The sequence below is a fragment of the Rhinoraja longicauda genome, chromosome 20 (genome assembly GCF_053455715.1).
Source record: "Rhinoraja longicauda isolate Sanriku21f chromosome 20, sRhiLon1.1, whole genome shotgun sequence".
NCBI classification, from domain to species: Eukaryota; Metazoa; Chordata; class Chondrichthyes; order Rajiformes; family Arhynchobatidae; genus Rhinoraja; species Rhinoraja longicauda.
In genome coordinates, this window is record NC_135972.1 from 9068424 (window position 1) to 9084141 (window position 15718).

Consider the following 15718-nt stretch of genomic DNA (forward strand, 5'->3'; position numbering starts at 1 on the left):
GGGGCATGTTGGTCGACGTGGGCAGGTTGAACTGAAGGGTCTGTTTCCACGCTGTATGACTCAATGAAACAAGGAACCGTAGATATTGGTTTACAAAAAGCCTGTCCGAAGAAGGGCACCGACCCTTTGCGCCACCCTACCTCTTTTCCAGCATTCTCCCTCTCTGCCCCCGACCGCACCAGTTTGAAGAAGAGACCTGACCCGAATGTCACTTATCCATGTTCTCCAGGGATGCTGCCTAAACCCGCTTTATGTCGTTTTTCCTAAGTTGTAACTCACTCTTCTCTGTCCTTTAATGACAATGTTGAAACCTCTTACCGTGTATGAAGGAACTGTAGATTTATTCACAAAATGCTGGAGTAACTCAGCGGGACAGGCAGCATCTCTGGTGAGAAGGAATGGGTGACGTTACGGGTCAAGACCCTTCTTCAGACAGGTTTTTTGTAAGCCAACATCCATGGTTCCTTGTTTCACAGAGTCATACAGTATGGAAACAGGCTCTTCGGCCCAACTTGCTCACACAAAATCTTTGAAGCACTTCCCTCTGGAAGGCGACTCCGGACTGTCAAAGCAGCCACAGCCAGACATAAAAACAGCTTTTTATCCACGAGTGGTAGTTCTACTCAATAACCAAAGTCTGGAGTCTCTTTTTTGCTCTGGTTTATTTTCACCCACATGTTTAGACCGTAATGTTGTATCCTTATTGTTTTGATGTGGTTATGCTTTATTCTTCACTGTTAACTGTATGTTTGTGTTGTCATTTGTGAGCGGAGCACCAAGGCACATTCCTTGTATATGCACATACTTGGCCAATAAACGTATTCATTCATTCATTCATTCATTCATTTATCTACATTGGTCCCACCTGCCTGCGTTTGTCCTTACCTCTTATCACTGAGCAATCCATGCCATACACCACAACAATGGCAATTTACGTCTCGAACTTCTGAACACAACAATTTAGAACATAAAGAAGTGGAGTCACCTATCCATGTTTTCCAGAGATGATGCTTGACCCGCTGAGTTATTCCAGCACTTAGTGTTCTATTCAAAGGCTTTCTTGCCCCTGTTACACCTGAATTTCCAATTAACTATCTCTGTTTTAATCTTTACATCTCAAAACTATCATACTTTTACAAAGAAACTGTGGGGGATTAAAGAGGAAATTAGTCAAAGGACAATGTTTACTTGCAAACGTTGATTAAAACATCCTTTAATTCAGATTCAACATCACTGATAAATATTCCTGTTCAACTGTTCATTAACTCAGGTGGAATCCAATTCTTTTGCAGGTAACACCGCAGAGCAGGTGTTATGATGTTACCAGAATTTAATGGAAAAGGATAGCTATCTGGCAGACAGGAATTATACTATTTTTGAAAGAAGACAAAAGGTGCTGGAGTAACTCAGCAGGTCAGCCAGCATCTCTGGAGAGCGGGGAAAATGCCGCTGTCGGGTCAGGTCTCTTCTTCAAACTGATGTGGATGGCGGTGGAGAGGGAGAATGCTGGAAAAGAGGTAGGGTGTCACAGTGGCGCCAAAGACCCGGGTTCGATTCTGGCTACGGGCCCTGTCTGTATGGAGTTTGTATGTTCTCCCTATGAATGCGTTGGTTTTCTCTGGGTGGTCCAGTCTCTTCCCACATTCAAAAGAAGTGCAGGTTTGTAGGTTAATTGGCTTCTGTAAATTGTCCCTCGTGTGTGGAATAGAACTAGTGCATGTGTGATTATTGGTCTGCGTGGACTCGGTGGGCCGATGGGCCTGTTTCCTTGCTCTATCTCAAAACAATATGGATATGGGGAGAAAGAAGGAACGGGGTACTGATTTTGGATTATCAGCCATGATCACATTGAATAGCAGTGCTGGCTCAAAGGGCCGAATGGCCTACTCCTGCACCTATTTTCTATGTTTTTATGTTTCTAACTAAACTAAACTGGACAGTAGTGGAGAACGTCAATAGATTCAAATTGCTAGGCCTTAATAACTCTGAAGATCTGGCCTGGGACCAGCACACTGATGCAATCTCTAAGAAAGCTTCACTTCCTTGGAAGATTGGGCAGATTGAGTATGTCAGTGAATATTCACTCAAATCTCTACAAGTCTATGATGGAGAGCTTTGGGAATCTAGTATCTCAGCTATCTGGCCATTAACACTGAATTCCTGAAGTCTACCAGCATGCATGTTCTCTCCACAGGCAGATCAGTTATGTTGGATAATATTGTGTTGGACTCACTCCATCAGTTCTAGGGAATTGGCCCCATTGAAAACATAATGCAAAATAAGTTCATACGTTGTAGGAGCAGAAAAAGGCCATTCAGCCCATCAAGTCTTCTCTGCCATTCAATTATGGCTGACCTATCATTCCCTCTCCACCTCATTCTCTTATCTTCTCCCCTTAGCCCCTGACAAGCGTAATAATCACGAATCTATCAATCTCCTCCAAAAAAATATCTATTGACTTGGCCTCAACAGCCTTCTGTGGCAATGGATTCCACAGGTTCACCACCCTCTGACTAAAAAAATTCCTCCTCATCTCCTTTCTAAAGGTACGTCCTTTTATTCTCAGGCGATGATCTCTGGTCTTGGACTCTCCCACTCGTGGAAACATCCTCTCCACATCCACTCTATCCAGGCCATTCACTATTCGGTAAGTTTCAATGAGGTCCCCCCTCATCCTTCTGAACAAAAAATGGAAAACAAGTTAGCTTCACTTGATATGCATTTTTAGTTGAGCAAGCTCAAGTGAATTTGGAGAAGAATATATCAATACAACAAGGAAGAGCAACCAAAGAGTTGACCCAGGACCACTGACTATAGCTCAAATGTCCCTTACCCGGTGCATCACATATCCCACTTGCACTAGTTTTGTGACTTGCAATCTTTCTGTCCGCATCTACATCTGTTCTGGATTTTGGCCCTCCTACTCTTTCATCGAGTCACTGAGTGATACAGTGTGGAAACAGGTCCTTTGGGCCAACTTGCCCACACCGGCCAACATGTCCTAGCCACACTACTCCCACCTGCCCGCGTTTGGCCCATAGCCCTCCAAACCTGTCCTATCCATGTACCTGTCTAACTGTTTCTTAAACGTTGGGATAGTCCCTGCCTCAACTGCCTCCAATGGCAGCCTGTTCCATACACCCACCACCCTTTCTGTTCTGTTTTTAAGACTGTAGACTATTTCGTAAAGTAATTCTTTGGAGAGCAGGGCAGACAGTTCTCACCCTGGAAACATCGTGGATGACACACAGCAACGCCCCTCCTGGTTTGTTCCAATGTCTCAACCACTGATGCCAATTATTTGCTTGATAATGATGCTGGTGGTTTTGTGAGCCAATTTGTAACAATGGTCCTCTTCTGTCTGCAGCTGCTGAGAGTGTTAGTCTTGGTCTCCCATGAGCATATGAGAGTGCTCGTATTTTGATTAACACCAATTATCCCCTGTATTTGGGGATTAACAGCACTTCAGCGAAATTGAATATTACTTTCATACTGTACTCGTGGATCAGCAAAAAAATGAGATGATAATATTGGCCCTCCATTACAAAGCAACAAATTAGTGGATGTTATCTATTCACGGGCAGCACAGTGCACAGAGGTCCAGTTGCTGCCTAACAGCACCAGAGACCCAGGTTCGATCCTGGCTAGGGGTGCTATCTGTACGGAGTTTGTACGTTCTCCCCGTGACCGCTCTGAGTGTTCCGGTTTCCTTCCACATTCCAAAGACGTACAGGTTTGTAGGTTCATTGGCCACCGGAAATATGTCAAATTGTCCTGAGTGTGGAGGATAGTGCTAGCGTACGGGAATCTTTGGTCAGCGCGGACATGGTGGGCCGAAGGCTGCCGTTTAGTAACTAAGCTAAACTAAAAATCTACCCATCCTGCCTGAAACAAGGGTATGATCATTTTTCACTTCAATTGCCTCAAAATGTTTCGACATTTAGTTTAATTTTGAGATACAGCGTGGGAACAAGCCCTTCGGCCCAGCAAGTCCATGCCGACCAGCCATCACACGTACACCTCCAGTTTAAATTCCATTTGGAATATTTTGGAGGACCAAGAACCAAGAAGCCAAGAAACTAGTTTTGCACATTGGAGACAATTTACAGAAGCTAGTTAACATAAAAACCTGCACGTCTTTGAAATGTAGGAAGAAACCAGAGCACCCGGAGAAAACCCACAAAGTCATAGGGAGAACGTACAAACTCCATACCGACATGCACATCCAAGGTCAGGATCAAGCCCAGGTCTCTGGCACTGTGAGGCAGCAGCTCTACCTCTGTGCCACTGTGCCACTGTGCCACCCTAATGTGATTAGCTTTTGTGCATGTGGGATGAAAATGACACACAGGTTTATCACCTTCATCAAAACCTAATGGAGAATCATTTTAAGATCGTCTTTCTGGTTGTGCATTGGCATGGACAGTCAGAACCTTTTTCCCAGTGTGGAAATATCAGAGCAGTCGGCAAAGCTTTAAGATGAGAGTTTAAAAGAGATGTGCAGGTGGAGGAGGGTGGTGGGTGCCTGGAACACGTAGCCAGGGGCGGCAATGGAGGCAGATATGATAGTGGCCTCTAAGAGACTTTGAGATAGGCACATGGCTGTGCAAGGAATGGAGGGATATGGATCACGGGTAGGCAGAGGAGATTGGTTATAACTTGGCATCATGTTCGGCAGAGACATTGTGGGCCGAAGGGCCTGTTCCGGTGCTGTACTGTTCTGAGTACAGGAATGAACTGCAGATGCTGGTTTACACCAAAGATAGACACAAAATGCTGGAGTAACTCTGTGGGGCAGGCAACATCTCTGGAGAGAAGGAATGGGTAATGTTTCGGGTGGAGACCTTTGTACCTAAAGAAATGTCTCGACCCGAAAAGTTACCCATTGTTTACATCCAGAGATACTGCCTATCTGTACTGTTCTATGATTGTTCCCGATGTTGGGGAAGTCCAGAACAAGGGGTCACAGTTTAAGGATAAGGGGGAAGTCTTTTAGGACCGAGATGAGAACGTTTTTTTTCACACAGAGAGTGGTGAATCTGTGGAATTCTCTGCCACAGAAGGTAGTTGAGGCCAGTTCATTGGCTATATTTAAGAGGGAGTTAGATGTGGCCCTTGTGGCTAAAGGGATCAGGGGGTATGGAGAGAAGGCAGGTACAGGATACTGAGTTGGATGATCAGCCATGATCATATTGAATGGCGGTGCAGGCTCGAAGGGCCGAATGGCCTACTCCTGCACCTATTTTCTATGTTTCTATGTTTCTATGTTCTATATATAAAATAAAACGCTACTCCAAGGAAAAGAACTGGAGGGCAAATACTCATCGACATTTTCATTTCAAAGAATTAATCTGTATTATTGACAAAGTCATTTTCAATACTTTAGTTTAGAATTGTTAACTGGTGATTCCAAGATATTTGACTTCACTTGCAGTTCTTGTGCAAAAGCAATTCTCATGTGGCAAGGCCACGACAATATTTAGTGATGAACTGGTAGCCGACAGGTAGCATATCTTCCACAAAGCGTGAGAGAATGACGATCTCCAGAAAGAGTTGCTGCCTTACAACGCCGGAAACACACAAAGTGCCGGAGTAACTCAGCAGGTCAAGCAGCATCCCCGGGGAACATTGATGGGTGACGTTTCGAGTCGGGACCCTCCTTCAGAATGATTTTAAAGGGGATTTGTGAGAGTTTTTTCTATCTTTATTCAGAGAGTTGGACATCTGGAGTTGGCTGCCAGAGGGAGTGGTGGTAGCAGATACAACAAGTTGAGCACTTCAACTCCCCCTCCCACTCCCAGTCTGACCTTTGTGTCATGGGCCTCCTCCAGTGCCATAGTGAGGCCCACCGGAAATTGGAGGAACAGCACCTCATATTTCGCCTGGGCAGCTTATGAACATTGGTATGAACATTGACTTCTCCAACTTTAGATAGTTCCTCTGTCCCTCTCTTCCGCTCCCCCTTCCCAGTTCTCCCTCTGTCTTCCTGTCTCCACCTATATCCTTCCTTTGTCCCACCCCCCTGACATCAGTCTGAAGAAGGGTCTCGACCCGAAACGTCACCCATTCCTTCTCTCCTGAGATGCTGCCTGACCTGCTGAGTTACTCCAGCATTTTGTGAATGAATACCTTCGATTTGTACCGGCATCCGCAGTTATTTTCTTACACTACTATATTTAAGATGCATTCGGACCTTGACTTAAATAGGCAAGCTATGGAAGGATATGGTCCAAATGGGGTCAAATTGGGATAGTAAACATGGGCGGCATGGTGGCACAGTGGTAGAGTTGCTTCCATACAGACCCAGAGACCCGGGTTCAATCCCACTTTGGGCGCTGTCTGTACGGAGTTTGTACGTTCTCCCCGTGACCTGCGTGAGTTTTCTCCGAGATCTTCGGTTTCCTCCCACACTCCAAAGACGTACAGGTATGTAGGTAAATTGGCTTGGTATACATGTGAATTGTCCCTAGTGTGTGAAGGATAGTGCTCATGTGCGGGGATCGCTGGTCAGTCTGGACTCAGTGGGCCGAAGGGCCTGTTTCCGCACTGTATCTCTAAACTAAACTCAACTTCTCATATCTCACAGGGATTATCATCGCCACCATGAATACCCTGGGTCAATACGCCATTGATCAGAGGCTCAACTGGATCAGCCTAATACAGACCATGGCGGCACGGAGACTCAGGTTCGATCCCGACTACGGGTGCTGTACTGTAAGGAGTTTGTACGTTCTCCCCGTGACCTGCGTGGGTTTTCTCCGAGATCTTCGGTTTCCTCCCACACTCCAAAGACGTACAGGTATGTAGGTTAATTGACTGGGTAAAAAAATGTTTTAAAAAATTGTCCCTAGTGTGTAGGATAGTGTTAGTGTGCGGGGATCGCTGGGCGGCGCGGACTTGGTGGGCCGAAAAGGCCTGTTTCTGCGCTGTATCTATGAAAATGAAAATGGTTAAAAAAGCTGTGAGCAATTCAGACACAGACACGTCAAAGAATTTCCACTATCTACTGGACACGGTTCCTGAGTTTTTGGCACATTGGCCTTCGTTAGTCAGAGTATTGAGTATAGAAGTTAGGAGGTCATGTTGCAGTTGTATAAGACATTGGTGAGGCCGTATTTAGAGTATTGCGTTCAGTTCTGGGCACCATGCTATAGGAAAGATGTTGTTATGCAGGAAAGGGTGCAAAGAAGATTTACGAAGTTGCTGCCAGGACTCGAGGGCCTAAGCTATAAGGGGAGGTTGAGCAGGATAGGACTCTATTCCTTGCAGCACAGGAGGATGAGGGGTGATAGGGTGTACTCGAGTTCCAGCAAACGAGACAAGTGGTGCAGCTGTTGGAAATAAGGTTTCTGTTTTTCAGCTTCTGGAAGATTGGTCTCCGATTGGAGGCTTGGGTTCGAATCCCACTTCTGACACCGTGTCGTGGTGACCGTATAATAACAGAAGCCTTACACCTGGATAACGATCCAAAGACCTTATTAACTACATAGCAAGCACGGCCTCACGCCTACACGTCCCACTTACACTAACCCGAGTCTCGCAAGCAGTGGTCACTCAAACGTTAATGGGGCGTAACTACAAAAGCATGATGCATAACATGAGTGACACCATTACACTAATCTACAATGTTAATACACAAATAAGCAGTTGTACACCAGCATCTGCAATTTTGTTGGTTCTTTAGTCCTTGTGTGACCCCTTGTCCAACGTGTACAGCCCTTTGCTCAGTACTTTTCCCCATTCAGTGACACAGCAGTGACCATCAACTATTTTCAAGTCTGAAACCTATTGGCGAAAATCCTCCATCTTACTCTTGGCATGAGGTTTTTAAGCCACGTGTCTGGTGAGATGAGTCATTTTTATAAACAACAGACAATAGGTGCAGGAGTAGGCCATTCGGCCCTTCGAGCCAGCACCACCATTCAATGTGATAATTGGGAACATGTTTACAAGGATGAGATATCATTGAAACATATAAGATTATTAAGGGGTTGGACATGTTTATCTAACGTGTCCAACCCCTTAATAATCTTATATGTTTCAATGATATCTCATCCTTGTAAATTCCAGTGTATACAAGCCTAGCCCCCAACACCTCCGCTCCGCGGGTTGCTCACCAGACAGGAGTATGAATCGTTCAACCGGTGCTCCAGTGTTTTCCGTTGAAGCACTTCGAACAGGGCTGCGTGGTCAAATTTGCTGGGATCAGCAGCGATGAACTCATCCATTCCTTGCTTCTGAGCCCGGTCGGCATCTACAACAATAAAGTGAAAGATGAAAGTCAGTCAGCATGCGACGAGACGAGATGGGACTAGACTAAACCAAACTTGTTCCTTTTAAATTCAGATTCAAATGTCGGCAGCGGCAACGTTGAAATGATTTCAAAAAGGGAAGCTTGATTAGAGGTATTTATGGCAGTTTTTATTATGATGGAAAGCCTTTATCTGGGATTTATTGCAAAGATTAAGCAGCAAAGATGATGCGCCATGCACTAGAGTTTATTCTCCACTGAGCTACTGCGGTACTAACAACGCAAGGATTCGTAAGATCATCAGTTCACACGTGATGAGTGACCCACTCATTCCTGGGATCGTTCTCGTGAACCTCTGCACACTCTACAACGCCAGCATATCCTTCCTCAGAACACTCCAAATGCGGTCTCACCAGCGTCTAATAATGCCTCAGCACTCCATCCCCAATTTTGTATTCTAGTCCTCTCGAAATAAATGCTAGCATTGCGTCTGCCTTTCTTACTGCCGATTCGACTTGCAAGACTCTCAATATTATTAGAAGGCAGAGCTGAGGACAAAGTTTGGCACTTGCACCTGTGCAGTGATATGCAGGAGACGAGTGGGTGCAGTCAATGTACTTCTTCGTCTCCACAGGCTGCAACGTTGCAGCTTCAAGTCAACGCAATCTGAAATGTTACCGTCTTTCTGATGCAACTTATTGAAACGTATACGATTATTAAGGGATTGGACACGCTAGAGGCAGGAAACATGTTCCCAATGTTGGGGGAGTCCAGAACCAGGGGTCACAGTTTAAGAATAAGGGGTAGGCCATTTAGAACGGAGATGCGGAAAAACTTTTTCAGTCAGAGTTGTGAATCTGTGAAATTCTCTGCCTCAGAAGGCAAAGGAGGCCAATTCTCTGGATGCTTTCAAGAAAGAGCTAGGTAGAGCTCTTAAAGATAGCAGAGTCGTGGGGTATGGGGAGAAGGCAGGAACGGGGTACTGATTGTGAATGATCAGCCATGATCACATTGAATGATGGTGCTGGCTCGAAGGGCCGAATGGCCCACTCCTACATCTATTGTCTATTGCAACGTAGGATAATCACATCAAATAGTGCAAGGGTTGGGCAGAGTGGATATGGAGAGGATGTTTCCACAAGTGGGAGAGTCGAGGACCAAAGCGTACATCCTCAGAATAAAAGGACAGACCTTTAGAAAGATTAGAAGGAATTTCTTTAGTCAGAGGATGGCGAATCAGTGGAATTCATTGCCACAGGCGGTTGTGGAGGCCATGTCAATGGAGATTTCTCAGGCAGAGATTTGACATATTATTGATTAGTAACAGTGTTGGGGGTTAGGGGTTGGGGCCACAGTTTAAGAATAAGGGGTAGGCCATTTAGAACTGAGATGAGGAAAAACTTTTTCAGTCAGAGAGTTGTGAATCTGTGGAATTCTCTGCCTCAGAAGGCAGTGGAGGCCAATTCTCTGAATGCATTCAAGAGAGAGCTAGATAGAGCTCTTAAGGATAGCGGAGTCAGGGGGTATGGGGAGAAGGCAGGAACGGGGTACTGATTGAGAATGATCAGCCATGATCACATTGAATGGCGGTGCTGGCTCGAAGGGCCGAATGGCCTCCTCCTGCACCTATTGTCTATTGTCTATTGAACCTTAGTCTATGAATTAAGAACCTCCCTGATGCTCAATCCCACTGAAAATACTAATGGCCGACGTTCAGCAGCCTGAAGAAGGGTTCCCACCCACAACGTCACCTATTCCTTCTCTCCAGAGATGCTGCCTGACCCGCTGAGTTACTCCAGCGTTTTGTGTCGATCTTCATTTTTTTCCCCAACGTACCCAACATCTTTAAGCAGTGGCCTTTGCCATGACTACAATTCATAGTTGATGATTATAGAACAATAATTTCGGGACACCTTCTGCCCTTTGTACATTTCCAATGCAACTTATTTGAGTCTGCCTCAAACCCCTTTGAATTGCCGTTCATTTCAGTGCGGCAGTTCCTTCCAACTATGTCCTTCAAACCGGCAGCAGCCCGGCATTGTGGCTCCACCACACACTTCCATTGATTTTGTGCCTTTTGAAGACATAGTCACGGGTGCTTTCAGCCCCCGCGGGCTTTATCAAGGAAAAAGTGAACCGCAATAATCACTCCATTCGGCATTACCTATTTGTCCACGCTTCAAATGGGCTTTAGCTGTCAACCAATTTACAAAGAGGGAAAATGCATTCCACTGCTGAATAAAAGGGTGCAGCTATTCCCGAGAAACTCATCTCATATTGGATCCATCCAAGCGGAAGGCAATTTGTGATCTGCTTTGAATTGATTTTTTTTTTTCTCTTTCAATGCCAAGTTGACTTCTTCCTTTAATTCCAAAGTAGGTCAATTTATGTTCATTATTCAAAACGTCTAATCCATAATGTGTCCGCGCGCGACGTTGGTGAGTTTGGATTCCTCGATAATTGCTTGATGAAAGTGCACTGAAGTGCTGGTCGGGAAAAAAAAGTTCTTAAGAAAAGGGAGACAAAAGATAAACCCATTACGGCAAATTTTGCGATGAAACTCATTATTGATCCGCAGATGTAATGTTATCATATTTAGTCACTTTCAGAAATGTAGCCCCAGATCATATTGATCCATGTCAAGTCTGACATACGGCAACCAAGGAGGATGGAGGACATGTGTCATGTAATCTGAAGGATCCACAGTGCCACACGTTTCAAATGTCTGACAAAATAATCCATCCCACTCAGCGTTGCAGTACCAAATCAAGAGTAAAATCTATGTGACAGATCTTTCAAAGGTGGATGCAGCATGTAAAAGCTCCTGATGGCATTGACAGCAGGGCTTAATAGGATTCCAGGTATAAGGATGAGTCAATGGAAACACAAGCCGTGCGTGTTTGGCTCCCTGTCTTGGGCTTCGCTGATTTAAACTAGCAAGCAAACAAGGATGCACTTGAAGCCAAGCAAATGGCATGAAATTATCCGATGTGTGTTCAACGTTTCCCTCTCAACATCAGCAGAGAACCTGAAAGGTGTCTGTTCATTGGGAACGGTCTTTCAAGGAAGGTAGGGGGAACGGTGGCACACTGGGTAGAGTTGCTGCTCGGGTCTCTGGCTCGGTAAGGCAGCAGGTCTACCACTGCACTGCCCCACAATCTGTGTTGGGCAAATGCTTTTATTTTTGACCAACTGGATTCATGCAAGTTCGTACATACACCTCACTATCTGGTGAGACTTGGAACTTCTCTGAGCCACTTGGAGCAAGAGATAATGGATATTGAATAATTGAGCAGAAGATTGTGTTTTGGTTGTCGTGGCTGTTCCAATTTTTTTATGTTAATCTAGGCAGCACAGTGATGCAGCGGCAGAGTTTCTGCCTTGCAGCGCCAGAGACCCAGGTTTGATCCTGGCTACGGGTGCTGTCTGTACGGAGTTTTTATGTTCTGCCTGTGACCGCGTGGGTTTTCTCCGGGTGCTTCGGTTTCCCGCACTCCAAGGACGTACAGGTTCGTAGGTTAATGTGGCTTTGGTAAAATTGAACATTGTCCCTAGTGTGTAGGATAGTGCTAGTCTACCGAGTTCTCTAGCCGGCGCGGGCTCAGTGGGCCGAAGGGCCTGTTTCCACACTGTATCTGTGTCCCGAAAGTCTAAAATATTAAAGATTTGCAAATGCACAACTTCAACCCCATTTCAGGTTTTCAATGAGCTGTAATTGAAAAACAATGTCAACATTTTTATTGTGATTCCTGTAAAATAATACTAACCTCACACTCTGCAATTTCTCCAGAAGTAACAAGTGGAGTTCACAAGAACAGGGATGCTTGTGTGGGGCAACAACTATTCCAGCATTTTGCCAAAGGGCAGTGTCTATTTTCCTGCATCTCCTTAATTCCTAATTTTCAAGAGATTACATTTCAATTGCGGCTCAATAGATTCTCCAAAGCCCTTTGATTCATGAATAGCCCTGGTGCAAAATTTCAGCCACTAAACACAGACAAGGGATAGCAAGGGGAAGCAAGGTCCTGCAATGTCTTTCCAGGAGGCAGCTCAAATACAGGGCTGTGCCAGTCAAAGGGTTCATTAAGGGCGTAGGTTGCCAATTCCTACACACAATACACACTCGAAGCAGCAAGTTAATACCCTCCATTGTCACTTTTACAAAGTTCAGCTTAGTTTGGAGATATAGCATGGAAACAGCCCCTTCAGCCGACCAGCAATCGCTGCACATTAACACTATCCGACGCACACTAGGGACAATTTTATAATTTTACCAAGGCAATTAGCGTACAACCTGTGCGTCTTTGGAATGCGGGAAGTAACCGGAGCAAGCAGAGCAAATCCACGCAGGTCACGAGGAGAACGTACAAACTCCGTACGGACAGCACCCGTAGTCAGGATCGAACCCGGGTCTCTGGTGTTGTAAGGCAGCAACTTTACTGCTGTGTCACTGAGTGACACTGAGGCTAATCCATTTGCTTGTTATCAAGTCACTTGAACTATATGAAGGATTTTGATCCTTAAACACGACATCGTATTGAGTTTTATTGGAAATAAAAGGAGAATCAAAAATATTTTAAAGGAGAATCAAAATTTAAAGGAGTTTTAAAGGAGAATCAAAAATATGAAAAGCCACAAAGTGCTGGAGTAACTCAGTGGGTCAGGCAGCATCTTTGCAGAACATGGATAGGTGATATTTCTGGTCGGGACCGTCCTCAGACTCAAGGAGGGCCCTGACCTGAAACGTCACCTATCCTTTTTCTCCAGAGATGCTGTTTGACCCACTGAGTTACTCCAGCACTCTTTCCCTTTTTGTTTTGTAAACCAGCATCTGCACTTCTTTGTATCCACATCTACATCTGTCAAAAAACACTTTAGATTTCCTTAGGATGTTTCCACTTTAGGACCAGAGAGCATAGCCTCCGCATTGAAGGACGCACGTTTAAAAAAAGAGATGATAAGGAATTTCTGTAGTCAAAGGGGGTTGAATCTGTAGAATACATTGGCATAGATGGAAGTGGAGGCAAAGTCATTGGATATTTTTAAGACGGAGATGGACATATTCTTGATTAGTAATGGTGTCACGGGGGGAAAGGCAGGAGAAAGGGGTTGAGAGGGAATGATAGGTCAGCCATGATTGAATGGCAGAGTAGACTCGATGCCAAATGGCCTACTTCTGCTCCCATGACTAATGAACTTGACTTTGAATTGTCATCAATAAGGAGGAGCCAGCGCTGCTGTCGCAGCTGCGGCTTGCCTGCAGTCCGTCTGTCTTTTGTGTTTTTTTGTTGTTTTTGTATGAATTGTAGTTTTAATATGGTGTAGTGTTTGTATGTTATGTGGGGGGGAGGGGGTGGGAGGGAACGGGAACTGTAAAAAATTATCTCTCCCGAACGGAGACACGAACTTTGTTTCTGTGTCGTGTCTCCGTTCCCGTTGCGGCCTACCACCGGCCATGCACCTGGGACCACCTGGGGCTCTGGTTCGCAGAGCCCGCGGCCCGGACTCACTACCTGCGGCGCTGCCTGCCTGCGGATGCTGCGGGAGCGGCTGCGACTCGTCTCCGGAGGCTCCGGCGCGGGCCGCGTGGACGTCGGAAGCCCGCAGGCCCCTGGATGGGGGCCGACATCGGGACCTCCGGCAGCGGCAGAGGCAGCGTGTTCGCCCGCCCCGAATCGCGGGGCTTGGGTCGGCCCACCGCGGACCTTTCACCGTCCGGCGCGGCCTGGAATAGGCCGTGGACCTTTCACCGTCCGGCGCGGCGCTCCAATGTCGGGAGCCCCGACCGCCCCGACGTGGCAAGTTCAACAGCCTGACCTCGGGAGAAGACGGCAGGGAAGAGAAAAGACATTCTGGCCTTCCATCACAGTGAGAAGGGACTGGAGGAGACTCACTGTGATGGATGTTTCTTTTGTTTGGTGTTAGTGTATGATTGTATGTGTTATTGCATTTTTATTGATTATTCTTATTGGTCTTAGTGTTTCAACTGCGGGTAATGTTTCATTTCACTACACATTTATGTGGATGTGACAAATAAACGACTATTGACTATTGATGTAGTTGATTATATGCTCCTTTAAATAAATGTAACTGTTGATCAATTCATATCAGAGTGTTGGCAATTTGATTGGATCCAGACCATTGATAAATAAAATACAAAAGGAAAGCCAATTGGGCCCATCATGACCATGTCAATATTGTCAATATTTGGACAAAGTTGTGCAAACATTCACCTGAACACCTTCACTCAGATGTCCTTTATCCACACAATGAGCCACATTGCAATAATCTGGATCCAAGGACTTTCACGATACATTTAAATACGTAAGCAGGCGAGCATCAGGAAGGCCGGCTCTGTCCTGGGAGTGGAGTTGGATTCATTGAAGGAGGGGAGGATGCTCCTCAAACTGCGGCTCCTCTCGGACAATACAGCTCACCCCCTCCATGACACACTGGTCAACCTGAGGAGCACCTTCATCAACAGACTGGTTACACCAGATGCAGCACAGAACGCCACAGGAGATCCTTTTTCCCTGTGGCAATCAAACTGTACAACTCCTACCCCGTCTGTTGTGGGGAAGACTGACTCCCCCACCCCCACCCCCTCCTAATATTTGCACCCCACCCCCCCCCCCCCACCAATCCTGGATTTTCCACTCGTCACTTTAATTTCATTTCTCATGTATCTTGGTGTGTTTTATGAATGTTGACAGACCAATTTCCTTCCTGGGATAAATAAAGTTCTATCATATCATATCGTATCGTATGCAATTATGTGTGAGTGTCCCTATTACTTCAGGGATACTATTCTCTGCTTTATTTCAAAGTTTCATGATATAGAAGTTTTGAATATATTGGGTACAGTTCAGATAGGATTCTACTCCACATGTTCTGCATGCTGGGCCTACTGAATCCTTCTCCTCGTGTTTTGATAGATTCCCTTATCTGGTGAACTGAATGACTATATTAAGATAATTGAGAGTTTGATTGCAAATTCATTGATTATTTACTTATTTTATTTGAAAAAATGTATCAATTGATTGAATGTGAGATAGAGCAAGAAAACAGGCTCTCTGGCTGACCGAGTCCACGCCGACCATTGATCACCCATTCACCCTCAGTCTGAAGAAGGGTCTCGGCCCGAAACGTCACCCATTCCTTCTCTCCCGAGATGCTGCCTGACCTGCTGAGTTACTCCAGCATTGTGTGAATAAATACCTTCGATTTGTACCAGCATCTGCAGTTATTTTCTTACACCCATTCACAATAGCTCTATGTCATTCCACTTTCCCATCCACTCCCGACACACTAGAGGCAATTTCCAGAAACCGATTAGCCTACAAACCCGCACGTCTTTGGAATGAAACCGCGGCAGCCGTTGCAAACCAACACGATAGTAGGGAGAACATGCAAACTCCACACAGACAACACCCGAGGTCAGGATCGAACCGGGTCCCAGGCGTTGTG

At 45.6% G+C, this 15718-nt stretch overlaps 1 protein-coding gene across 9 annotated transcripts in view; it reads right to left on the bottom strand.

Moving 5' to 3' along the window:
* The window catches only part of cadps2 (Ca++-dependent secretion activator 2), a 454296-nt gene that overhangs the window by 140994 nt on the left and 297584 nt on the right, over window positions 1-15718 (bottom strand). For all 9 annotated transcript variants that reach the window (XM_078416922.1, XM_078416921.1, XM_078416924.1 and 6 more), the window contains one exon: window positions 8118-8254. In XM_078416922.1, coding sequence (XP_078273048.1) covers window positions 8118-8254 — 137 coding nt within the window. The remainder of the gene's footprint in view (window positions 1-8117; window positions 8255-15718) is intronic.